General features: G+C 46.6%; 1 protein-coding gene across 2 annotated transcripts in view; it reads right to left on the bottom strand.

Moving 5' to 3' along the window:
• THSD4 (thrombospondin type 1 domain containing 4) overlaps positions 1–26244 on the bottom strand; it is a 150184-nt gene that overhangs the window by 33060 nt on the left and 90880 nt on the right. The window contains exon 1 of one of the 2 annotated variants that reach the window (XM_078854879.1): positions 13741–13967. The exons of the other annotated variant lie outside the window; for it this stretch is intronic. Coding sequence (XP_078711005.1) covers positions 13741–13851 — 111 coding nt within the window. The 5' untranslated portion in view covers positions 13852–13967. Of the gene's footprint in view, positions 1–13740; positions 13968–26244 lie in introns of those variants that run through there. 2 annotated transcript variants of the gene reach the window in all.

Genomic DNA, 26244 nt, shown 5'->3' with positions numbered 1-26244 from the left:
TTTCAAATCTCTTCACATTAACGTTTCGGAAGGTGTGGTTGGGGCTGACGGTTGGGGAGGCGAGGCGGTCTTAGGGGGTAGGTTGGGTGTCGTGGGGGGGGGGAGGAATCGCGTGCGCGTCACACTCCAGAAATTACAGTATTAAGAAATGCTGAAGCAGCAACGAGTATAGCCCCCATAGGTTCATTTTTCTTGAAAAATAAAACTAATTTCTCTAACCCAGCTGAACCCCAGGGTCAAGGGCCGGAAAAGCTGCAGCCGGGAGAACATGGCATGCTGCCTTTGTTCGCTGGCGCCAACAAAAGCCAGACGGTCGGCGTCCCATCAGACCGGCAAGGTCCCCCTGGGTTACGTCGGATCACGCACAGCTCTTGGCCTATCCACAACAGGCGAAAGGCAAACTGTGGGGCCCAACCTCCTGTCAAGCTGGTGGTTAGCGTGCCCTTTGTTCTACAGATCGCAGAGATTCAGCATTGTTTTCCTTGATTATTGTGACCAATCTGGGCATGCCGCATAGACAAGTTGGAGTCAAATGACGCATTGATGCTTCGATGAATATTGATTCCAAAGCTCACGATTCATGCATCGAATCGCCTGCGAGAGAGTCAATGAAGTGGAGGCATGTGTAATTAGTAGAGGCTCGTGAAGGACGCTGCTACGAGGCAGTTGGAGGCAGCCACCCTCCAACAACAACGGAAGGCAGAGGAGCGACGCTCACAATAACGAGCGGAGCGCCGGATGCCTAAAATGCAGCAAGTTGGCACAATAGGGGGGGGAGGGAGTACAGCTGGTGTATCTGCCAGTCATCTCAGTCAGCCAACCCATGGCACCTGGGTCTGACCTGTGACCTGTCAGCGAGCCTTCATCACTTCACGTGGCCTCAAAGTGCCCCTGGCCTAGCACAAATTAATTCCACCCCGAAATTCCCAATTATACACGCAGCACAGTATTCCTGTTATCCGAGGCAATGCACGGGTAAAAGTTGGGCATTCAGAAGTGGCATTAACTAAATTATCCTCCATTCCACACAGTTGAACTGACCCAAAATGACCTGGAAGAGGTCTCCTGGAAGTACATAATTATTCCTATTATCCACGCCTCTGACCTGGAAGTGGGAGAAAATTAATTGCATTACCTGTGATAATTATCCATGCTTTGTCATTCGATTCAATGGAATAAAACGCATAGACAATCTCAGGTATTAGGTAGGATCTGGACCTCGCACACTGTCCATCAAAATTCAATGAAAGCACTACCACTGTAAGTATTATATCATGCTATTCAACGATAACCGGTTTAATTTGCTTTATTAACAAAGACAAGTTTGACTTCCGCCACAGCCCATCAATTGCTGATCCGCGGTCATGAACCTCTCATGAATTCAGCAGCCGTGCACTCCAGACACCTACTACTACCCACCCTCTTATTAAAAACTAGGAGCAGATGTCTGTAAAAGTGGTAGCGGCATACGGCTTTCATTTTGAACACTTAATTCCGAAAGCAAAACTCTGAAACGCGACACCCACACAGAGGCGGCGCGACCTCTGGAGCCGCACGCTCCACTCCTTCGCCCGTCCTCGCTCTCCCCGTGCGTGCGCACACGAAACAAAGATCCCCCGTATAGCCTTCACTGACCGTTGGGGCAAGTGCTGTTAGCGAGCAGCCCCTATGAAGGCCGGCACTGTGGCACGCGAAGGGGTTCGTGGCCAGCACCACTCCCGTCCGCATTTGTCGACCCAGTGGCGGTGTTTACACACCGTACCAGGTACTCATTTAGAGGCTGAGTCGACCTAGGCGAGGCCCAGGACCGGATCAGATAATCGCCACTGGTGTTGGTGGCCGTGCGCACGGAATCGAACTCGGGTCGCCGGCTTCGTAGCGCAGCGCTAACCACTACAACTGCAGCTCCCCACGCGGCACTCGCACGCGAGCCAGAGGAGCGACGCTTTTCCCGTGACGGACAACGGACACGCGTGACGGGCAGCTCCCACGGAGACTGCACTCACGTCACGTCGGAGCCGGGAAGCAACTTTTACTCCCGTGCGCCGAGGTCGGAGTAAAACGTGGAGGGGGCTGGGTTGAGTGGACGAGGTGTGGGGTGGGGGCATGGCACTGAGGGGGGGGGGGGGCACAGGATGTCGGGATCACAGCGGGAGGTGGGGGGGGGGAAGTGGCAGCTTTAAGTCTTCCGCGTGCGGTTCAACATCTGCAAGTTCGGCGGCACCCACCCCGGACCGTTCCTGTCACGGCTGCATCTCGAGCAAGATGCCGATGGATTTTTTTTTGTATAAAGCATAGCAGATGTAGATTACAATTGAATTACGTTAATTGCAAAACAATTGTGAAGATGATTTCGCGAGTGACAAGACTACTGCCGTACTACTGCAAGTTAAACTCAAGCCATACGTCCTTCCTCGTCCACAATGCTCACATATGCTTCCATATGGTGGTATCGTTAAAGCGAGCACTTCCAAAAATACGTCAAGTGACCCAGCAGCCCTTAACCAGGTGATGTATTTTATTTCTCTTTAGGGAATTGTAAAATCCAATATCATGCAGATCCATTCAGTTGGAACATCTTACAGAGCAAAAAAGTAGTAATGACTCTTCCTTACAAGTTGTAGATTAATGCGACACGTGAACATCATTTATCATGGTGTTTAAAAACGGAGCTATAAATTCTACATGGTGCCTAAAAATCAAGCTATGCAATGAAGGACATTTTTCAAAAGTAGATTTATATTCCAGAAAAAATATTAAATGCATTTGCGTAATGGCTGTGTCACAAAAGACTGTACCATTGCCAAATAAAACAAAAATACAATAAAAGTGATGCAGTATTTATTTTAGCTATTTTCACAGGTTTTTTTTCTTTTCCGTCACATTCTTTTTAAAAGGCATGCTACTTTAACTGAAACTCAACGCGGTTAAAACAAAATGGTGACGTACTCTCCCGTAATTTGCCAAAGCGAACGCAAAATATTTATCCAAAAATGGACAATTTCTCTTTTGGAGCAGTGGCGCCCACCGCTCACTTTAGTGCAAACTGTCAGATCAGTCAGTGGTCGTAGTGGTCCAAAAATATATATAGTTCATAGGACGGCAAATATGGTTGGGGAAGGGGGGGGGGAAATGCAGTCAAATTCAAACAGCAATCAGCTGCCAAAACTTCGAGCGTGCCAACTTGGCAGCGGGGTAGTGTTGGTCGGCGGCGGTCACAGTATATTGCACCAAACAAATATCTCGGGTGAGCACAGAGGGCCCCCCACCCACCACCACCACCAGACCATTTTTCTCTCACCGATTGAAAATGCCAAATTGAAGCGGGAGTAAACTGCATCAGTTTCCAGCTCCACAGTTACATCGCCACATGTGCCTGCGGTTCAGAACCCTCTTCCGTGTGCCGCGGCACGGATCAGCTGCTGCTGCTGCTGCTGCCGCTGCTGCTGCTGTCACCGCTGGGGTCTAGGGGCTGCTTCTGCGGCGATCGCGAGTGCGAGCAGAAAGCGCGCTCACGTCGGCGGGAACACGCGTTAACAATTTCGCGCATTGAAAATGAGCGGGGCCAGCAACAAACATGCAAACGGTGATTTCACGCTTGGTTTAATGTCGTGGATAATTAACGAACGCATTTTGACAGCGCCCCATGAAATCAGCTGCCTGTGCACGACAGCAGTGGCGACTGCTGGTACGAATTAAAATAGACACGGAGGGACTCTGGCGGGTGTGAAATCCGATCTCCGTCTCGTAACACCTTGTTTGCGTTGCTAAATTTGCAAACTAAAAAAAATTATTGTGGGGGGGGGGGGGAGCAAGGTAACAAAAAAATGCTGCTCCCCATCTGATACGCGAGAACCATTTCTTTTTTTCACTTTCGAGAAAGTCGGCTAGAAGTGAGAGAGAGAGACTGGACTGGCAGCAGGTAACAGCAGGAGGCGTCCTACCTGCGGTGAAAGCAGAAGCCAGCAGTGAACCGTGCCACCCTATTGGCAATCTCAAGCTACTCGGCGTTGAGTTTTAAAACGGATGATCAGATAAGCGACAAGCGCAGGCCACCACCGCCTGCATGACGATTGGGCTGCCAACAACGCAGCACGAATCTGATATTTTAATTTTTTTGTTACTTTTGTCTGGAACGCACATATTTGTCAAATTACGCGATGTATTACCCCCACTTAACGTCACTCAGCACTGCTATACAATTAGACTTTAAGTTCTGAGTGCTAAAACAATGCCTGCCATTTTTTTTTTTACAAACAGGCCCATATCTTGCGAAATATTCATACGTGGGGGGGGGGGGGGGAATATCCGTTTTGAAAACCCTCTCGCTAAAATGCCACTGAGAGATGAGTGAGAAGTGGGCACGCATCATGCACGTTTCTGTCTCACATTTAGCAGTTAGGACATTTTAATTAAAATCCCTCAGGTTGCTGTGCTTCATGCTGATTGGAATAAGATAAATGTGCTTTGCAAAATTCAACCAAGCCGTTCGAGAGCAAAGAGGTGGTGGCAATAATAAAAGTAATAAATAAAGCTTTGTGTCTCGGTGTGGGTGGCGCACTAAGAGCAAACGGCGTAGGAGGGGGATACGTGCGTTGAATCGCGTGTGTAAGAAGCTGCGTGTTTTCACTCGTACGTGCGTATTGCCATACGTATATATATTGCGATTTAAAGCTTTCGTGACTGCAGGGATTCATCTTCTTGATTCTTTCGGTAAAGTCACGTAGAAGGGAAGTAATAAAATAATAAAAATAATTTTATTATGTTTTATTTTCATTATTTTATTACTTCCCTTCTACGTGACTTTACCGAAAGAACCAAGAAGATATATATATTGCATTCAAGTGTCTCCCGGCAGCCACTAAAAGGCTGATGCATCGACCGCAACCGTGAAAACAAGTGGTCTTTGTTGGTGTTGTAATCAAATCGTGAACATTCGCTAAATTACAAGGCAGGGGGCTGGTAGAAGTGAACATCGACAATTAACGCAAATCATACGCCAATAAAAAAAAAGTTTGGCTAATGGAACGAACAAAACTCTTCAGTGGAGAAAACTTAAAATAATACAGACATGAGGGTAAAACAAGACTAAATGAGAAAGGATTATTTGATCAAATAACAACTCCTTTTGATAACAATTCATTAAATTCATTGGTGGGGGGTGGGCAAATAATTCCATCCCAAATAGCCTTCTTAAAAGAGCACCTGCCATGATCATAGCAAATATAACGATGACATGGATACATTTTATGTTGCTGAATTGGTAATTGCAAGCATGTACGCCTATGAGGAAATCACCTGGAAGGCACCCAATCCCATCAGATCTCGCAAGCTAGGCCTGGACAGGGCTTGTATTTGTGGCCACCGTGCACGCCATGGGGTCATGGGCAGCCAGGGGGCTGCGCTTCGCGGAATTCAGCAGAGGGCAGTGCAGAAGAAAATATCGTTTTACTGCGCTTCTATGTTCCTACGTCTATTCCTCCCACCTTCGCCAGCCTGCACTGACCAGTGTGGCGAAATATGGCTACAAATCCCCTTTTGGCCCGCACGGTGTGGTGAGTGGGCACTCATCCAGCAGTGGGCTGTGCAAGTGGAGAAGTGGAGGCACCGTCTCCTGCGGCAGACGCCTGCACCAGGCTGGCATCCGCCATGGTGCCCCTTTCCCAGAGCCGGGTGCCACTTTGCAATGCGCATGAAACGAGGCGCCGTGTGCTTCCCGGCAGAGCTCCACCTTTGGCTTTCCCATCATCCTAACGCTGGCGCTGCCAGCCATAAACAGAGCAGCCACCGCCTTCAGAACCCACACAAGTCGAGCCAAAGGGCAAAGCAATATTATTTCCCTTGGTCTATCCATCCACTGCTCCACATTGCTGGAATTCTTCTTCTCAGTCACCCCAGGGGACAGATATTCCAAAGGAGTTTATATTGATTGCTGGAATGGGCAGTCCTGGTCGCATTTTACAAGAAACCACACACCGTGAGGATGAAAATAATGTGAGTATTTTAGGATTGGGCAACACGTGTTTAACAACGGCCGAACACAAAGATGATGCAAACAAAAAAAACTCCCGCCGGTCTTCAAACACTGACATACTAAACGGGGCAGCAAGCAATAATGCAGCCAGCTGCAAAGCGCGATGATTGCCGTGACTTGTAGCGGGGACGCCGGGACAAAAGCGTGATTTAAGCAACGCTGCGAGACGGGTGCATTGCGGACACATTCATTACTCGAGGCCGACTCGGCCAAAAAAGAATCGCAGCCCTCATCCGCGTTGGGAACACTTGTGTGCTCGCTTAGAAAGCCACGTTGAGAGGCGGTGATTCATTGCCCCTGCTTTAATCTTCCACGTGCGTTTCATTGCCTCGGCTGCCTGTTAATCTTTGTCTAATGAGGCTATTTAGCCGTGATCTGCACCGTAGTAAAAAAAAAATAGAAACTGTGAACCATCTGCCAAAATGTTGGGCTTGCTTATATATACACTCTAAGCCTTTGGGTTTTGTTGAAATAAATTAAGGAAGCTCCCAATTTTTATTTGAAGCTTTCGTGACTGCAGGAATCCATACTCTTTGGCTCTTTCGGTAAAAAGTCACGTGGGCAGACACAATAATTGTGTCTGCCTACGTGACTTAACCGAAAGAACCAAAGAGTAAAGCTCCCATTTGTTTGCATTCAGAACTTCCACTTGTAAAACCGCTGGGGGGTTTAGCGATCCATGCAGAAGGCATTAGGCATACGGGAAACTCATTTGCTGACTTGGGGGGTGGGGGGGGAGTCGCGGGTGGTAAAAGACCATTTAAGATGCAAAATGAATCAAGCAACCGAACAGGTGATGCCATATGAACTGCATTTATAAGAAAAAATCCGGCTCCTGAGTGAGTAATGACTACCAGGAAAGACCACGGTGGTGTCCCTGCGTGCGTGCGTCTCCAAAAATATCACCGCTGGTTCTTTCTTCTGGGACCGCGGGGCCCATAATTTACCCCCAAATTGGAGAATTGAATTGAGATGCCATATAAAATATGCCTCTCTGTGCAGAAAGTGAAAATTTCCCCCCCCCGCCCCACTCATTGTTGTTACCAAATATATAAAATGAACCAGATGTATGTTTTTTCTTTACACTCTCATTTATTTTTTATCTTACTCCAACATCGTGCATTATATAAGTTTCTACAAGTGTCAATAACCTCTGTATCGGCTGCAGACAGCCCCATGACTTGCTGAGGGAGCTCCGTTCAGTAGAACATTCCATGACGTTAAATGCTAAATGTTGTTGAAAACAACGTTTCAAATGCGGAACAAAATATCCTCCAGTAGGTCTTTGTGAGATCAAGCGCACCGTGCATTGACATCCCTGACAAAAATGAAATGGATTTTTTTTCCCTCAGGTCGTAACCTCCCCGTTAGGAGGCAAGAAGACACAGTTGTCATAAACATGCTACGAATGGGTGAAAGGGGGGAAAAAAAAACCTAAAAAGTGTTTTAAAAAATCAATAGGCACTTTATATGAGCTATGGGTGTTGCATGCACCTTATGCTGGAAATTCACAATTGTCATCAAACTAAAGTTAGGATTTGTGTTGTTTATCTGCTGAAACAATGCCATAAAGGATCCCATTTAAAATGTATGTAAATATATTTTTTCGTAATGTTCCAAAACAGCCATTCATTGCATGAATGATAAATATTATTTTAAAAATGCCCATCGAACAAAGGAAGTTGAATTGTTGGAGTCGTGATGATGTAACAACAATTGAATAATGAAAGTTCATAAGTTATTTTGAATTAAAAGCTTACAATAAAACTTTCGACAATTTATATTTAATGGTGCAGCTTCGAAAGGGACCAATTACTTTTTTTTTCAAATGATCGTAAATATTTTTTTAAATGTAATTTCTTTGGACTCACAAACTGTTTTAAAGTGGCGTATTTTTTTTGCTTAATTATATTTTGATTTATTAGCAAGTTTAACACAGGTCAAATCGCAGCACCTACAGGCATCAGCATGACCAAAAAAGGACATTATGACAATCACTGTGCTTTTGTTGGCGTAACACATGTTTCATATCCAGTTTCGTTCAACTATTGCAGATGAAAGGGAAAAAATTACACGCTTCCAGGATGCATAAGGAAATATTTAAATATCTGGCAACAATGTAGACATTTTTTTTATTTTAGTGGCGTTTATTTTAGAACTGTGATAACCTAATGATGGGTGTCTAATTAGAAAAAAAATAACTATTAATCCACAACAAAGGCACCTGAGCGTATTCAATATATCTAAATATTTAAGTGTTAAAAACAAAGTGAGTAAATCGGCAGTTTACGTGTGGTGTGGTAAAGTGTGGGTACTCCCACTTCTTCCAAGACGCCTTGCCAGCTTGGAAGAGTAGGCCAAAAACACCCTCGAGAGGAAGTCTCTGGTGGTACCTCGAGTACTTCCTCCAGAAACGGTGTGAGCAAGTAATGGCAGCGCTGCACCTTTACCTTTATTAAACAAAATAATGATTCATAAATAAATAACTGCGCTCTTTAACACGTAGTATAATCAAGTTAAGGGCCCATGTCGAAAGTGAACTTTGGATTTCCAATGGACAGACTTTACACCAACTATATGAATGTGCATTTTCCACCACAAGTTTATGGCCGTACACAAGAGATAAGCACCAGCCCATACTCACTTCAGCAGGGAACCACATGGACTTTTTTTTTAAAACAACTGAGATAAAATATTCTATGTGGGTCAATAAATAATGACGAGTTAATTGAGTATTTTATAATTCAGTCAATCTATAGTGATGATAAGTGAAATACAATGGCAAATGGATTCATCCAGTATAAATAATTATTCTAATTCTGGAACTCTTGCAAAATTTGTTCATGGGGACCCTGAATGGCAGCCCAAACAGCAGCCAAGCACATTTTGAAAACGAATCCCAGCATTTTAAGCACGGCCACTGGCTCAGTGACAAGCATGCTAACCAGCTGCTGAATTAATAACATGAACACATAAGTTCCTCAAACACACAGCAAGTTCCATGCCATTTAGTGCACACAAGTCACGGTATTTTGCTATTAACGTTCATGTTTCAGCAATGGTCCATTTAAATGCTGATATCTGCTCCGTTTCCCAGTGAAATTGCCAATTTCGAGAACCAATGTCGGCTATCAGAAATCAAATGACAAAGACAGTTGCACTCAGATTGAAACTCATGGGTCATTCAATTTGCCATTTCCAAGCGGCAAAGAAAGATAGCCGAGCAAATCAGCCATACAACAAGCAACAGGCATCTGCACATAGAGTCACCGGCAGAATGTTCAGAATGAAAAAATAGCTTTGGAAGCATGGTAAGGTTCAAGCTTCAATGTTACTCGAATATTTCTTAAACTTTTCCCTTAAAAGTGATGTAAACTTTAACTGTCCTTAGTTGGAGTCACAAATGTGATCTTACTTAATTTCTGCAAGTTGCATGTAAACTAAAGTGGCTCCAACTTCCCTTTGATGTCAAGTTTATGCCCAAACGCATCACATTCCAGCCTCTTGAACCTTCAGACGTCTGGAAAGTTACTGTATTTCCAGAATTTAAGCTGACATTAATTTATTTTTATATTTAAAAAAATATCGCAAATATTCAAAACTAAATATACTCGATATGACAGCCGCTCCCAACGGATTTTACAAACGCTCTTGGCAGTCGCACAATTATGACCTACAGCGCGGCACAATTTTTTGTGCGCCACTAATTTATTTATTGGAACGTTTCTCAATTAAACCAAATCACTTCCTTCGCAGCTATATGGCCCTAACGCCACGCAAGCTGCATTGCTCACTACTCACGCTCAACAGATTTTGTTCCTCGTGAAATTATATTAAAAGTAAGATTTTCACGAGAGACTATAACTATTATGTGGTTCGTTTTAGAAATTCCATCTGTAGCATGATATCCTTTGCCAAGCTGAAGGATCGCATTGTCTGTCACCTTGTCAACGCGGTTTGGTGGCTGAGACCTAAGGCAAGGACACCCCCCCCGCCCCCATGTTCTTCTCGTTCAAGCCTTGCTGCCACAAAAGCCTTCATCAAAAACTATGAGAGGTTGTTTATCATGGCTTTGGATGACACAATTATGATCACTAGTATATTAACAGACAGGTTAAAAATGATTCATATATGTACCCAAGATTCTTCCCGCAAAAAATATTGGACTACAATTCACAAGTTAATCGAGCTTTTTTTTGTCAATTCCATTAATGATAAACTGGCTTAAGATACATTTGTATGTATTTTTGTGTATATATTCTAGAGATTTTACTGTGGGGAAATTTAATACTCAATTAATTTTTTCCTTGAAACAAGAAGATAAAATAAGTTTTTTTTTATCTATAATTGTTTTACATATCTTAAACTAATTTTATAATATATATTTAAAACAATATATCCATAATAGAGGTTATTTAAAACAATGTTTTCAACACACCCAGACATTTTGACGAATTTCTCGAGCAGAGCTTGAGAATGCAAATCTTAGTCCAGCAAATTATTCAATCAAAACTACCATTATCTTCCTTTTCAAAAGGAGAGCAGTTAATAGATTACAGAGTGTTTTAATGCCAACGTTTATTTGGGCACCATAATCCCAGGCTCCCTTTACAAAAGCGTAAAAAGACTAAACTCTACAAAGACGAATCATTTTACTTCAAAATTCTTCATTCTGTATGGATTATTCTGGCAGTAATACACTTAAGGCTGATCCCCGGCTCAGTGTGCCTCAAAACATTATCTACAACAATAGAGCTTGCAGATGGTCTAAATTCCCACATCTCCAACTCTGCCTCGATTACTGCTTCTTTTTTGTTTTCCATCTGAAATCCATTTTCATGCACGGTCCACCAGACACCAATGACTTAATGTACAACATTCTAACCAAGTGGGCATTTTACAAATGCAATACATAACCACCATTCCGTACAAGTGATGATTTGTTTTGTGCCGTTAATTTTATTGAACTTTTTTGCAATTAGTTTTGTAATGGAGAGGCCTGATGTCAGAACAACTAAAAATTACGAGTTAATAAAATACATTTTATTTTATTTGTTACTAGGTGAGAGCCAACCGAGCCTAGAAGTATTGTTTTTTCAAGGGAGACCTGGGTCAGATAAGTGCAAGCATAATAATAAAAAACAATTACATCGGTATTAAATCACAGAAAATTATACAGTACACAGATTCAAAACGTGTTTAGAAAATGCATATGAACACACGCTGAAAAACATTACAAATTGTAAAATGTGAACAATGATAAAAATGTGTGTCTGGTCCAGTTTTTTAATTAGTGAATATATTAAAATTTATTTTACAAAAAAAACTGGACCTGGATCAGTGTGACAGTGGTTAGTGCACTGTGCTATGAACCTAGGACGCTAAGTTAAATTCCTGACCAATGCCAACATCACCTGATGTCTGCCTCAGCCCTGGGCCCTGCATTTCCCAAATCTGCACCGATGAGCATGGTCAAACAAATCACCAAGACTAACACGTTGTAGCGAAGCATTCATCCAGCGGTGGATTGACAAAGGGTCTAAATTGTGGCATTGTTAAACTTGACTTTCATGTTGTGACCATTTAAAAACAAGACAACCAAATGTAGTTTCCAAAAGAAAGAAAAGAGGGAAAACAAATAAACCCAACTAAGTAGTGTTTACTAGGTACTGCAGGACATCTTTTCAACGTAAATAAGCTTAAATCTAGGGTTTACATTGAGCAGTGAAAGGAAACAAACAGAATCTTCTTCTGTTCTGGCTGGCATAGAGGCCAAACTTGAAAGGAAAGTAAAGGCCAATTTGTGGCTGATCGTTATCAACAACTCCTCTTTTCATCCTCACACATCAGGTTGAAACACATCAGGTTTATTGAACAAACTTCTTGAGAGAGAGAGAGAGAGAAAAAACAGGCATGGAATAACATAAGCCCCCCCCACCTTCCTGCTCCAAACTTCTGCCAGCAAAGTTAAATGTGTAATTCAACCTGGGATTAAAGTAAATATTTCAAAATAGAATTCAGCTATTGCAGCACTGTGCACGTGTAACTATATATATAACATGCATGTGAACGTAATTATGTGCGCATATTGAGGGTGGTAGTCAAAAGATCGAGATCTCTCAAACGTGCACATGAATGCCATTGTTCCACAACATTCTATATGATATAAGAAGAACAACAATGTGTTTGTTAAATAAGGAGAATAGCACGTAAAGGTAGGGGTTCTAAACAAAACGAACGTTAAGCTTGCGTGACTTCTGTTTTTAAAATGAACGACTTTTACATGATGTTGGTCCAAGGTATGGTAATCCTTACAAAAACAATGACAACATTCTTTCCATGACTACGAACACATGTGTCATTACGCGTGGCCTTTTAATGTTTTTTTTTCTACTCAATACTCTTTTTCTTTTTATATATATCACATAAAGTGGTATGGATGGGGAGCAGTGGTGCAGTGGTTAGTACACTGCAACAAAAAAACCGACGGTCCGAGTTCGATTCCCAGCAACAGGTAACATCAGTGGAGGGAAAGTTACAGCTGCACACCAATTCTACAGACCTCCTTTCCCTCGTGGGAGGCTCTCATCCAGCAGCAGATTGACTAAGGGCTGTACGTGATTATTGTAATTATTAAAGTGGTGTGCGCGTTCCTGCACAATTCACGCAGGCCTCGAATTTAATAATAACCGAGCGGCATTTTCGTTCGAAGAATGCAAAAAAGCCCCCACTCCTCAAGAGGCACAAATGTAAATATATAAATACGGTACGCGCGTACATTCTCCAGCCAAGTCAAAGGCAAAAAAAGAAACGCATCGATTTTCATGCAACACTGAGAGAGAGAGAGAAAAAAACGCCTTCTGTCTTTATCACGCATTTAAGGAAAGTGTCAGTGTAACCATTCAAGCTCTCACTACGACCCATCATCCAGTGACAATAGGAACATCCAAAACGCTCCGAGCAAGCCAATCTGCTTCGGTTGTACATTTGTACTCTCACCGAGGAATTCTATCAGCACGTAGAGCTGTGTGACCTGCACGCCTTCTCGCTGCGGTCAGTTTGGTCGACCGGGATTCCAGCCAAACACGAGGGTGATAATGGAAGGACGCATTTAGAGAAAATTATCTGATGCCGATAGCGCCCTGCGCACCTGCAGCATCTGTCAGCGTTGCCGTCGCAGTCCCTCAAACAAACCTCAACTTTGCGAGTACCCAAAACAATGAAATGTCTTTGCACTGAGCACTTTGCCGTAGCAGTTGGCCTAAACTTTATTTATACCACGCATATCAATGTGACACACACGTGGAGCTATGTTTTAGTCAAAGTGTCACCATCATCATTGTCATCATCGTCACCATCAGCCGTGATCAATCCATTGCTGGCTGATGGCCACTCTAAGCTGTCGCTATCTCTCAAGAGTAATCATTACATGCGATTCAGACTCATATTGCACGATGGCATATCACGGTAAACATATATTGTAAAATAAACATATTGTAAAATGTGTAAAAATCACGTGAAATCGATTATTTTTAATAAATGCAAAATAACAAAACACAAGCCAATGCATCACCAGAACTGGATATTAATGCACAAACAAGAGCGCAACGGGGCTTTCTCTTTAACCTTTAAACGCGCGACGAATAAACAGCCGACAGCGAGATCACAAGCATAGGAAACGACGCGACAGAGAGACATGTCCATACCTCCTCTGCGTAATCACTGTCATACCACGGCACGGAAAGGGCCACTTTGCAAAACGACAGTAGCTGAAGTGCCACCAAAACGCCACTGAACTTTTCCGAAGCAAGCTTCATCTTTCGCAACCCCCAAATTGCCTCTGCCGAGACGGCCCCCGCCGGTAGAACCTGGGAGGTAATGACCCCTCCCACCCCCGGAGTGAACGTCGCCTGGCAGCCGACGTTGCTCAGAGCTCCTCTCCCCAACTCCGCCGCTAAACTGACACCGGCCAGACCTTGCGCTACGCCTTTTTCACGGAGGAACCGAGTGGAGAGGAGGGAGGAGGAGGGGGGGTGTCTGACTTGGCGGGGGGGGGGGGTGTCCGCCGGATCCGTGCGGTAGATGTGGGGGGGGGGGGTGGCCGGGGGGGGGAGAGGGGAGGGAACTATGGGGGGGGAGCAGGCGGCGGCTGGGGGGGGGAAGAGAGCGAAACACCCCCGTTGTATGTACAGCCCCGGTTTCATGGTGCTAAGGAAACCCACCCCACCCAACTGCACTCGTGCGAGTTGGCGTCTCGGTGCCTCCGGCTTCCCACTCTGCCGCCAGCCCCGCGTGTGGCGGTGTCCCCTCTGCTCCGCTTCGCCAGACTTAGCGAGACCCCCGGGGGGAATGGAGAGGTGCCTGCTCCCCCAGCCGGGGGGGGGGGCGTTGGCCGCCAAAGAGGCATTATTACCAAAAGCAGCACCTTCGAAAGGAGCTCTCTTCGTTGGTAAACGAAGGTTCATCGACAAATTATGAAACGGAACTACCCACAAACGTATTTCATAAGTCTCGTGCAGGCATCAATGGACTTCGGGAATCAAGCAATCGGCGAACGCACGAAACTCGCAGATGTTTTTTGGGGCGCTCGCTACTTCGGGCCGTGAAAGTCTATTTCACTGTACAGCCGAGATGTCCATGGATCGAGGCAGCAGCGCACGGTGGACATGCAGAGGTCGACCTCCTTACATTCGTTGAGTTTTCTCCGCGAAAAAAAAGTTGGCCACGGAGCAGAGCGTGAGCGAGAGCACAGAGCGAGTGCAGCCCCCCACGCAAGCGCCGAATCTGGCCTCCCGGCCCTCGTGTTACCAGATCTGTTGGATGCCTGTAAATCTTATTCACCACGCCGGGCACATTGGCTCGTTTTCCAAGAGGGCACCCTCTGTGAGATTTCTCCCTGGCACAAGGAAACCAGCAGCACTACGTCTGGCTCGTGGTGTGGCCCGTTCCCAGGGTTTTGCCCAGAACGAGCACCCCCTGCGGTGTCAGTGAGGAGCTCGCTCCAAAGGACTCTGCAGGTCTTCTTGGTTCTTTCGGTAAAGTCACGTAGAAGGGAAGTAATAAAATAATAAAAATAAAACATAATAAAATTATTCTCACGACGTTTCGGCCACAACGCAAGCAGCCGTCCTCAGGTGAAAACCAGGTCCGTCGAGGCGACAGAGTCTGGCATTCAAACTCTGTCGCCTGGCATTCAGACTCTGTCGCCTCGACGGACCTGGTTTTCACCTGAGGACGGCTGCTTGCGTTGTGGCCGAAACGTCGTGAGAATAATTGTATTATGTTTTATTTTTATTATTTTATTACTTCCCTTCTACGTGACTTTACCGAAAGAACCAAGAAGATGAATCCCTGCAGTCACGAAAGCTTTAAATCAAGACTCTGCAGGTGTCCCCAAGTTGGCACTCACTCACTGCAGTGTCGCCCGCACCCACCGCACGAGGAGGCTGCGCAAAATTCCATCAGGGATTTGCGAATATCCGGTGAGCGGTGAGTGTATCTGGTGAGCAGTGCGTGTCAGGTGAGCAGCGAGCGATGAGTGGTGAAGATCAGGCGAGTGCCTAGTGAGTCCGAGTGCCAGGTGAGCGGCAGGAGAGTGTCATGTTATACCTCGTCCAGAGGGCAGGCTGCTCTCTGGTTTCTCAATGATTTGTTCAGTTATCCCTTTAATGATAACACACTGTGATAACATAATATAGTGGGTATTTCTGTGTTTATAGAGCACTTTAAACACACACGTATTTCATGGCGCATGCCATCGTTAGACCTAAATTCAAACTCTGGTGATTAATTTCCATACTGCCTTTGGCCCATGTTTACTTATTGTTTGCATATTTTGTCAGTTTCACGATGTTGTGTTGCATATCACATGAAGTCTTTAATCACCGTAAAATTACACGAACATAATTAAATGTTAATAATATGGATCTGCGGGGAGCCGTGGTATTGTGATTAGTAGTGCACCTCACTAAAGACCCAGCAACTTGAGATCAAGTTGCTGCACGGTGAAAGTCAGTGTGACGAGTGATATCTGAACTGGGTTTTGAGACCTTGCTTTCACCACAAAGCAATGACCACCGTGGTGAAGTATGGTCAAACAACCAGATGGGAAGACCTGTATCCAGCAGTGAATTGACAAACGGCTCAAACTATTATTGTGATTATCACTACAATCTCTTATGAACAAGACCGCAATACGCTTGCGGTTATAATGATGGCGAGCACGATACCGATAGCAGTGCATATAATACCGCCACTAGATGCAAAATAGAAACAAAAAAAACCAAGCGATCCATCAGGTTCGCAAAGACGCGTGGTCCAGAATGCACTGAGAATGCGTTGCGCGTTTCAGCGGATTATAATTGCACCACGTGGCCAGGGGGCTTGCATTGCGCGACTGAAAATAAGCCCGGAGTAATGCGGTCACGGGCGGTATCGGACTGCACTGCCGGGGCCTCCGGTGGCCCTCCGATTGAACCCTGAACTTGATTTACGTCTGAGGGCAGTGGATGTGACAGCCGAGCCGGCGGGGGGGGGGGGACGCGCGGGGAGGGGGCGTCGAGTGCGTTAGGGAGACGGCACAGCGAAGGGGTTGGTTTTTTTGTCCCACATTTTGCTCGTGTGCTACAAACGTCGTGCAGCTGAGATGGTTGGTGCACTCCATGTGGAACTGTTCCACACCTGCTGCACTTGCTCTGCCGCAAAGGTGGTTCTCCCAATCCCTGGATCACTCGCTATGCAATAACGACGACGATACACCGGCACATGAGCACGTATAGCCTCTGGGCAACGCTAATTATTTGAGGCAAATGTATTTCTCGAGTATAAGGGCTGCCCGCAAAGCATGGTTTAATGTTTTCAATGTTGCTGGCGGACTCAAGTAGGCACTCAACAAGTAGGCACAGCCGTAAGAGTGAACGGTATACTGGATGTGGTGTGCCGTGTGAGGGAAATATCTTAACGAAGCGCCAAGTGGGATAAACCGGGCTGAAAATAATCCCTGCAAACGTGGACGAGCAAATGTGAATTATAAATGTAATGCTCTATTCGAAGACTGCGTTCTGCTCTGTCCGTCTGTGACCTTCACTTTGTTTAGCTGGTGAGGGTCTCTTAGGTGCGGAAAAAATAGACAGTGTAAAACGCTGCCTTCAACTTACGTGGAACTATTCTTTGTGCCTGCTCCCTCTGCTCTTTTGAACAGCCACTGAAATGTTCGCGTTACACATTTTTTCCCGTCAAAAGGCAGCGTTGGTAACAAAGGCGGCGAGGTTAACTCTGGCTTGTGTACAGGGGCATAACAAAAACAAATTATTTCCCTCCCCCCATTACCTGCCACCACTCTGCCCTTCTAAGCTCGACATCACCTTGCAAGCGCGCGCGCTCTTTTAAACCCATCGCTGGGTGCTCGTGGCTGCGAAGTGGGGGGGGGGGCGTGGTGGGGGGGGGGGCAATCACGAACAGGATGTCTGACTTTAAAAACGTCAAACCACATTTGGTGAACGAGGCGTTTAATGATGGAATTTCTCCAAAAAACGCGACCGAGCGCAGCAAAGTTTGATTTGGCAATTACGTCGTGCCGCGCCTTGCGGACTAGCGGTGGGCCTTCTCCGTGCACCTGGGCCTGACGCAGGCCCCTTCGCCGGCGAGCGAGGTGCACTGCCACAGCGACGTAGCGTCGCAAACCCCGCCGCTCACAATCCGTCAGCGGTGTAGCATTGCTGGCATGGGGCTTGAAACCCCGGCCCTCTGTTTGTACCCCAGTGCCTAGACCCCCTCCAAGCCCACCGGCGCAGTTTCACCGCCTGCGCACTCTATGATAGCTGCGCTGCCGCAAATGGTGTGCGCCAGACCAGGAGGTGGCAATGAAGTTCACTCTTCACTTCACTGCCAGCCGCTGGCGGCACGAACCTGGTGGACCATGCAGAGATGATTGCACGAGTTGGGGAACTTGCGTGAAGGGTAACTACGTTGCAGTGCAGGGAGTAGGTGGCCGAACTACCGCTCGCGCGTGCTTAATTCGCGAGTTGTCTCCTCATGAGCGTGGCATTTTCACGAAGGAGACTTCGAGATCCTCTCGCACGGTTAAAGACAACACTCAATACCGAGTTGGCCAAAACGTCACAGGCAGGAACACCTTTTGGAAAAAAGTCAATATATTAGCGAATGCATTGCGAACTTTCAGACGCTGTCGCCTCGACAGACCTGGTTTTCACCTGAGGACGGCTGCTTGCGTTGTGGCCGAAACGTCGTGAGAATTGTTTTATTATGTTTTATTTTTATTATTTTATTACTTCCCTTCTACGTGACTTTACCGAAAGAACCAAGAAGACATTGCGAACTGTTATTATTTATTGTATTTTTTTTTATATATAAATTTCAGAATTTTCTTTTCAAAATGTCACTTTTTAAATACTTGGCGCACACGATCGTTACTTAAACACGTGCGTTTTCTGTGACAGAACTATGAGCTCTCGCTTTTTAGACTCAGAATATTTGTTTTTTTTAAACGTCAATGCAGACGCACATGCGGCACACTGTAACGCGCGGCTATTGGGTCACGGAACAGCTGCCATCTCCTGAATGTAACTCCCGCGCGAACAAGAGATGACAAATACAACGTGTTAAGAAAGAGCATGGCACATTAAGCTGCAAGCTATGTGTGTAAGTTGTATGTATATTTGTTACACAGAGCAAGCGACTGTTACTGTGTATATGTACGCATGAGAACCTGCATACAATATATACTGTGTGCTTGAGCACACGTGCTGACAATAATATGCAAAGCTAGCGCGTAGATTCTTTTTCAGCAGTTGAGCTGCATAGCTCTCTGACGTATTTTTGGGAGCTTATTACAGTACATATTAATTCCTGAAAAAGCTCCCAGCACGTGGAGTGAAACTTCGGACGTCGCAGAACTGAATTCCACAGGAAGCGAAATGTCAACACATCCTGCCAAACAACAGGCGGTACAATCCGAAAATACACTGGATAAATAAGAAGCAAAATTTCTCAATTTTCTGAAGAAAAAAATCGATCCTTTTGCACCAGTGGATTTATGCCTAGCGACGTCATAGAACGTCCCCGGAGATCAGCTGATTCCGGGTCAGACGGCAAAGAGCTGACGGTGACCTGACACTCGTATAAATCCTACACGTGGGGGCTGAGCAGGAGAGGTCGCATTGGATAACCCGAAAAGCCACTCCTGCACAAAGATCCCCCGCATAGCCTCACAGACTGTTTGGGAAAGTGATGTTTGACAACACCAATGAAGGCCGGCACAGCACACAGAGGGGTAGGTGGCTAACACCACGGCCGGCCGCCTTTGTGTCCCCAGTGGTGATGTTTACACACCGCACCATTAACTCATTTGAGGCTGAGTCGATCTAGGGGAAGCCCAGGATCGGTTTAGATAATCGTCACCGGTGTTGACAGCGAGCGGGAATCGAACTCGGGGCGCGGGCTAATGTAGCGCTAACCCCCTGCACAAATACACCACGTGTCACAGGCACACGGGGAACACACAAACATCACGCAGATGTAGCCTGGAACGCGTCTTCGTGCGTTCCATTAGTGAGCACCTATTATTATTGCCAAAACCGGGCACGAGGTGGCGGTGTAGCCAGCACCATGCTCGACCGCCTTTGTCTCCCCAGTGCTGCACCGAGATATTCACTTGAGGCTGAGTTGACTTAGCGGAAGCCCAGGACTTTTACTGATATCACCAACCGCTAAATCTTAGCCGTGGCTGGGAATTGAACTCGGCTCACCGGGTTTGGAGCAGAATGCGCCGTCAAATACATCACCATCTCCCCATTGACGCACGTGCATAAACACACAAACACGCACGTAACACAAGCGCAAATAAAACTAGCACCTAGAAACATAATACATAAACAGTGCGCATAAACAAGTTGCACGCACGCCCGTACACCCAAAAGGGACGCACAAAAATAGACGCGCGCTATTTTGCCTCTCGATTTCCATGAAAGCCAATCCGCTCCTGATACCTTTTCAGCCCAGTTGTAACCCATTGTACCAAACACAGTTTTGGTTCTGGGGGGGGGGGGTGGTGCAATGCATTCCTGGTTAATAGACAATTCTCAGACAGGGTTGCGAAAGGTACCACCGATACGCGAGTCAGACAAACGTTCCCCTTTTATTAAGTGCGCCGTTAATTTATACAAACATTACCACGGGCAAGGAATGCGAGCATTTCCAAGGTTTTTTGCTGACAAATGAATGATAGAGCACTAACAGTAAGGGCCCTGTGTTTCAAAATTAAAATAACACTCACGCTGAGCAACCACACCGACACTTTATACGCGTAAGACGTATTTTTTTTGGGTCACACTCCTTCTCACGTGCCAAGCTAAAGGCGCGGCATCGCGTAAACTTTCCTCCGACCGAACTCGTAACCGCCGCATGCGCGCGGTTGCAACACAATACTCCCGGGCGTGAACGCGACGTTATAACACGACGTTAACACGACGTTAGCGAACGCAGCTGAAGGCGCGTCTGCGCCAACCTCATCCCCCACACCTCCACACCACGCCCACCCCCCTCCCTCCAACTATTGTCAAGTAGCCTCTCACGTGTTAACACATTTTGGCTCCATAAAAGTGGAGTGTTACCGATTTTTTCTTCTTCTTCTTCTTAAGCCTCTGTTGGCAACTATTTTAAAAGAACTGTATACATGTCGATGCCAAGTTTCTGACAAGCCATATAAAAGTATTAATAGCCCCCTCCCCACCCCACCAACAACAAGCACTCTACGACGACAACTGCAGCAGGAATGCAATGCAATTTACTGTAGCACGATGGTTTGGCCTTGCACTGCTGTCTCGTTAACAGGCCAAATATAGTTATCCATCTGATTATCCCCACTAGAAAATTGTTTGAACATCTTGAATTCATAAAAAGCTGTCGTCTATAAAGGTGCGCTCGCAATAATTGCTTGGCAGTGTTTTGAAATGTTGTATGACGGCGAACGCCTCGCTGTAAAATAATCGTAGCTTGTCGTTCGGCAGCAACTCAAGTTTTAATGCTCATTCTTTTTTAAGTTACAAAATTAGTTTCGGGTTCTGGAACTTTCCCCTGAAAATCCTACCCTTCCCAAACTTAACCCGAACAACCCACTTCTGACATTAACACCACCGCCATCCCACCGGGGTAACAGCCACTCTTGGTGTTATTCGATATCCGGACACCATCAACATCTATATTTTTTTATTGGCGAGAGATGCCCAGAAACTATTTAAACTATAAACTAGTTTATATTTTGACCAGGTAAGGCCCACTGAGCTGTGTAGCTCTTTTTCATAAGCCACCTGGCTGACAATTGGCAGTTTGACGAAGTGGCTTATCATGCGGAAACATATTGCAGGTAATTACTCGAAACGCACATTTCTACATCTGGAGGGGAACAAACCGAAAGAACCAGAGAAAAATCCACGGGAAGAGGGTCATGCAAACTCCAAATAGACAGCAGGCGTCATGGTCTGCATCGAACTCACGACCTCCTGCACACCCGGCGAGGTAGTTAACATCTCGCCACCGTGGCGCCACGGAAAATGTTTAGCCAATGACTCAGAGACATTCAAAACATATTTTTTATAGGACTAAGAGAAACCCACAACGTGTTATGATATGACTAAGAGAAACTCACAAAATGTCTGGACAATGACTAAGAGACACAACATGTTCAGACATGACTCAGAGACACCCAATACATTTTGGCCAAAAGTCACGGTATTCTTTACTTCAAGTATTTATCCCTTCCAGAAGGTGACATAAAAGCTGATCGCAGAGCCTTTCCAAATTGGCACATTAACAGTTGGCTAAGTACTTCGTCGGTAGCGCATCGTTGCTTGGAAACTGTTCTAGTTAAGACAATAACTCGTCTTATCCATGACATAGCGGGAGAGGGGGCCGAGTTGGGGGGGGGGAGAGCACATTTTGCTAATCATCTCTGTACCCCACTGGGAACCATTTGCCAGTAGGACACCCCCCAACTTCCAAAGTTGCTGGACCACTGCACCCCCAGCGGATACACAACGAGTAGTCCCCATTTCATTATCAGTGAAACGAGCAGCACTCACATTGTCTTAGTCATTGACCGGCCCGTGACTCGGCAATTTAATTCCGCGCTACAGGAAGGGCTCAGCTGGCCCGTTGGTCAGAGAGGCAGATGTCACATTTAGTTCCCTTGGATGACAATGGGCAGGGGTCACAGAGGTCGGCTGCCCCCGCGCCTTGGTCTTGATTGCCTTTCTCGCCGACCCGCGGTACTCATGAGAGCCGCCCACCACAAAGAGGGCCATTCCTAAGCACGGTCCGTGGGTCAACAGAGGCGTCGGTTCAGGCGAAAAAGGTCACGTTTTGTGAAAACACATTAAGAAGGGCCTAGTGCATTAACGTGGATTTGATCCGATTGCACTTCAGATGGTGACCCCAATATTATCGCAATTGTTAAGCTTTCTTTGTTCACACGTGAAACGTTAAAAGAGGAAAGGATTGTTTGTGGTCACGTAATGGAGTGCTTTTATAAAACTGGATTTGATCACGAAAAAGCAGCATAGTAATGTGCCCAAATATATATTTTTTAATCCAGCAGGTATTGCCTGCTATGTCATATGGATTAGAAATAGAGACACTGACAAAGGAAAATCGAACCAAAGCTGTGAAGAAAACAAAGAGGCATTGAGAAGAGCATTCTTGGAATTGCCTGAGAAAATAGAAACAGGAACACATGGATCAGAGAACAAACACAAATCAGAGACATCCTCTTGACTGGTTCAAAAAAAGTGGGCTTGGGCAGAACACACCATGGCACGAAGGGACAAGACCGGTGGAGATGGAAAGGCAGCCACATGATAGAGCACGCCCGCGAGGACGATCGTCATGGTGGTGGAACGATGGATGATGGCAACCGGAAAGCCATGAGGGAGGGTGACAGCACATGTGGAGGCCTTCATCTATCAGTGGATGAACTATGGCTGATGATGACGACGATGATGAGTTCAATGATGAACGTAAGCAAAATTGAGATGCAGCTACACGCACGTTCGCTGTATAACTCCAGCGTGCATTCTAGAATTCCTTTGATGTCCACCTTGATTTTGTGAGTGCGATCAGCGGAGAGCGGGTTTTCCCTCCAGGCCAGTGTTCTCATTTGCACCTCCGTCGTGGTCGCTGCGTCGGCGTGCTCTGCGCACGCGACACCCGGCACCGGCTACCGGAGGCGGGCGGGCGGCCCAGCTAGACTTGTGGGAAAAAGATGTCCCACAAAGGCTCCTTGCCACTGTTTGACAAAAGGGTTGACCTTCGATACGGATGGGGCAACGGCACTCGAAATTAAAATTCCCTCTGCCTCACGGCTCCGGCCACTTTGGATGCTCTGCCGCGTGAGGACAGGGGTCATCCTCTCCGGGCAGCTAATCTCAAACACAAACTGTTCCATTGTGCGGCGAGCTAAAACAACGAGTGATATATGTACCACTCCGTCTGCACGGCTGAAGTACAGTACGGAATTCTCAAATGCTAACGCCAACACGGCGGAACAAAGAAGTTTTGTTTTTTAAATGGAGAAAGTTAAAGGATCCCTTGAACAGAGTGTCAGCCAATGAAAATGTTGCCCAACAGAAATTACGGCTAATCTTGGCACACACAGAAGTGTGAAGAGACGCCCATAAAAAAAAGACGGTACGAGTTTCACAAAGCGGCACAATTGTCACGTCTTAATTGGCAGGCTCGTTTCCTTCAATTAATCATGGTGGTGACAAGTGAAAAGTTTTAACTTTTTTTTTACGCCGGTAGTTGCTCGTTTTCATTTGTCATGGCAAGTGTTTCACCGGAAGGGAGGGGTGGTGCTGCAGTGGTGAGCGTGCGGGGGCTATGGACGTGACGACCCAAGTTCGACTCCTGGCCGTGACCAACGTCAGTGGCAAGTGAAATCAAAACCGGTCCTGCAAAAGCCCCTTCACCAACCCGTACTGACCAACGCGGTGAAGTAGGGTCAACAGCCTTCGCGACCGACACGGGGCGTGAGGAGGTCTTCATCCATTGGGAATTTTATAACGTGCGATTTTTGTTTGTTTAATCGGGTCAAAAAAAAAACTTAAACGGAGCAGTGGTCAAGGCCGCAGCGCGAACCGGGCGTCAACTTGGACGAGGGCGGCATCTGCTTTATGCTGCGCAACATTCGTGGCGCGACAGAAATTCTTCGCTCTCTCTCTCTCTCCAACCCCCTCTCCGCGCGCAGTTTCATCGCCGCAGCAAAGCCACGAGCAAGAGGAGGCATGTAGGGCCCTGCTGGGGGGGGGAGCGCGACCCCGCTGGTTTCTCTCCACTTCATTGCCCTAAAGATTTATGTTTACATTCGGTGGTGGAGGGGGGAGTTGGGCCGGAGAGGCTGGGAGGGCACTCTTCGGGAATAGACACGCAAGGGTGGGCTCATCTGCAGTCCGTCACAGTGGTATGTAAATGAACACAAAATGCGACGGTTAATTTATTGTGAAACTCGTTACTGTTTGAAACTGGGGGGGGGGGGGGGGTGGTTCAATCTCTTCCTCCTCTCTTCTGCCCCCCTTAACTTTTTTTTTCCCGCCCTCCGAGACTGTGTGGTGTTCGTGACGGCCGACGCGGGACGGATGCCGGCATACCGTAAATAATCGCGGAGAAGAAGGAAAAAAAAGGGGAGGGGGGGGGGACACAAGACGGGGGCAATTGCACCCCCAGGAAGAAAACTAAAAGGGGGAGGTAGGGCCCCCTCACAGGGGATAGTTGACCGCCCACCGCGGGCAAAGTGGCGTGGAGAGAGAAAAGATTCCGCCGGTGTTTTCGCCGGCCAGCGTATCGATCGTCACCGTCGCTGACTCCAGTGGTGCGGCTTCACACGGCGCCCTCTACTCGGCTCCACCACCCACCCCTTGGCTGCACGTCTCGCCTCCGGGCGCTGCGGTGGCGAGATGTTCACTACCTCGCCTCGGTATGCAAGAAGTTCGTGGGTTCGATCCTGATCCTGACGCCTGCTGCTGTATATTTGGTGTTCGCGGGTCTCTCCCTCTCTCCCCGTGGTCATGTGGATTTTTCTCCGGGTCCTCTGGGTTTTCCCCTCCACATTTAGAAGCGTGCATTTAGACTCTTTGGCCGCTATACATTTCCACGTGATAAGCCACTTCATTGGGCTATCGTTTGTGGCAGCCAGGTCGCTTGTGAATCAGAGCTACATAGCTCAGTGGGCCTTAACCTGGTAAAATCAAAAGTATAATGTTGCTTCTTTAGTTCACATCGTGGCTCTGCGGTCGTGGAGTCTATGGCTGCGACCTGCCCTTGCCGGCCGTGTATGATGCACGTCAAAAGCACAAAGCAACGATGTGGCGATTTTCTTAAATCCCCCCAACCACACGCCCCCTCCCCCAAACGTCTCCTCTGTCCAACCAACAGCATGAGTGGGTTCGAGCACGGTTAGTCTCTCGGCAGATCGACCCACGTCTGGCAGGCTAAAGTGTGCTATGCGTGCACGCACGGAGTAGAAATGTGAGTTTGTGTAGCAAGTGGGGTGTCAGCAGCGCACTACACAATGAAGCCTGAGACCTGAGTTTGGCTCTCGGCCACTGAGAACGTCAGCGGCGAGTGATACCTGAAGCGGTCCTCGGTGTTTCAACTTCACTTCACCCACAATGACCAGAGTGGTGAAGTATGGTGATAAAAAAAACACCGATTATTATCGACAAGGCGTAGGGAAGATATCGTCCAGCACTGGATTGACCGAGGGACGTATGTTATGTGCATGTTAAATCATCCTCAATACAATTAGTTTGTACGCAGTATCTAAATTAAACTGTTTCTCAAGCTGCTGCAAACAAATGCTGAACATGTGCATCAAGGAAAGACAGGAAGCATATATAATTATATACATAATGCACATTCTGTATATTTATATGTTTTGGCAACTGCAATTTCCAAACACTGCGTAAGTTATTGATGTGTGTTGTTACGTTTAACCATGACCGCGTTGGTTCAAACCCTGGCCAGGGTCAGGCACATTCTCCCCACAGAGCCAGTTAAATGCGCGCCACCTGGTGATGCTGCACAACTTGCTGTTAGGAGGCCAAGAGTGGTTCTGGTCCAGAGACACAAGCCCCCACCACCACTAACCACGATCATCATCATGATCGACCGTCATCTATCCACTGCCGGATAAAGGCCGA

The sequence above is a fragment of the Lampetra fluviatilis genome, chromosome 3, assembly GCF_964198595.1.
Source record: "Lampetra fluviatilis chromosome 3, kcLamFluv1.1, whole genome shotgun sequence".
Classification (NCBI taxonomy): Eukaryota; Metazoa; Chordata; class Hyperoartia; order Petromyzontiformes; family Petromyzontidae; genus Lampetra; species Lampetra fluviatilis.
The sequence above is the reverse complement of the archived record's forward strand: the minus strand, read 5'-3'. Positions and strand labels throughout refer to the sequence as shown.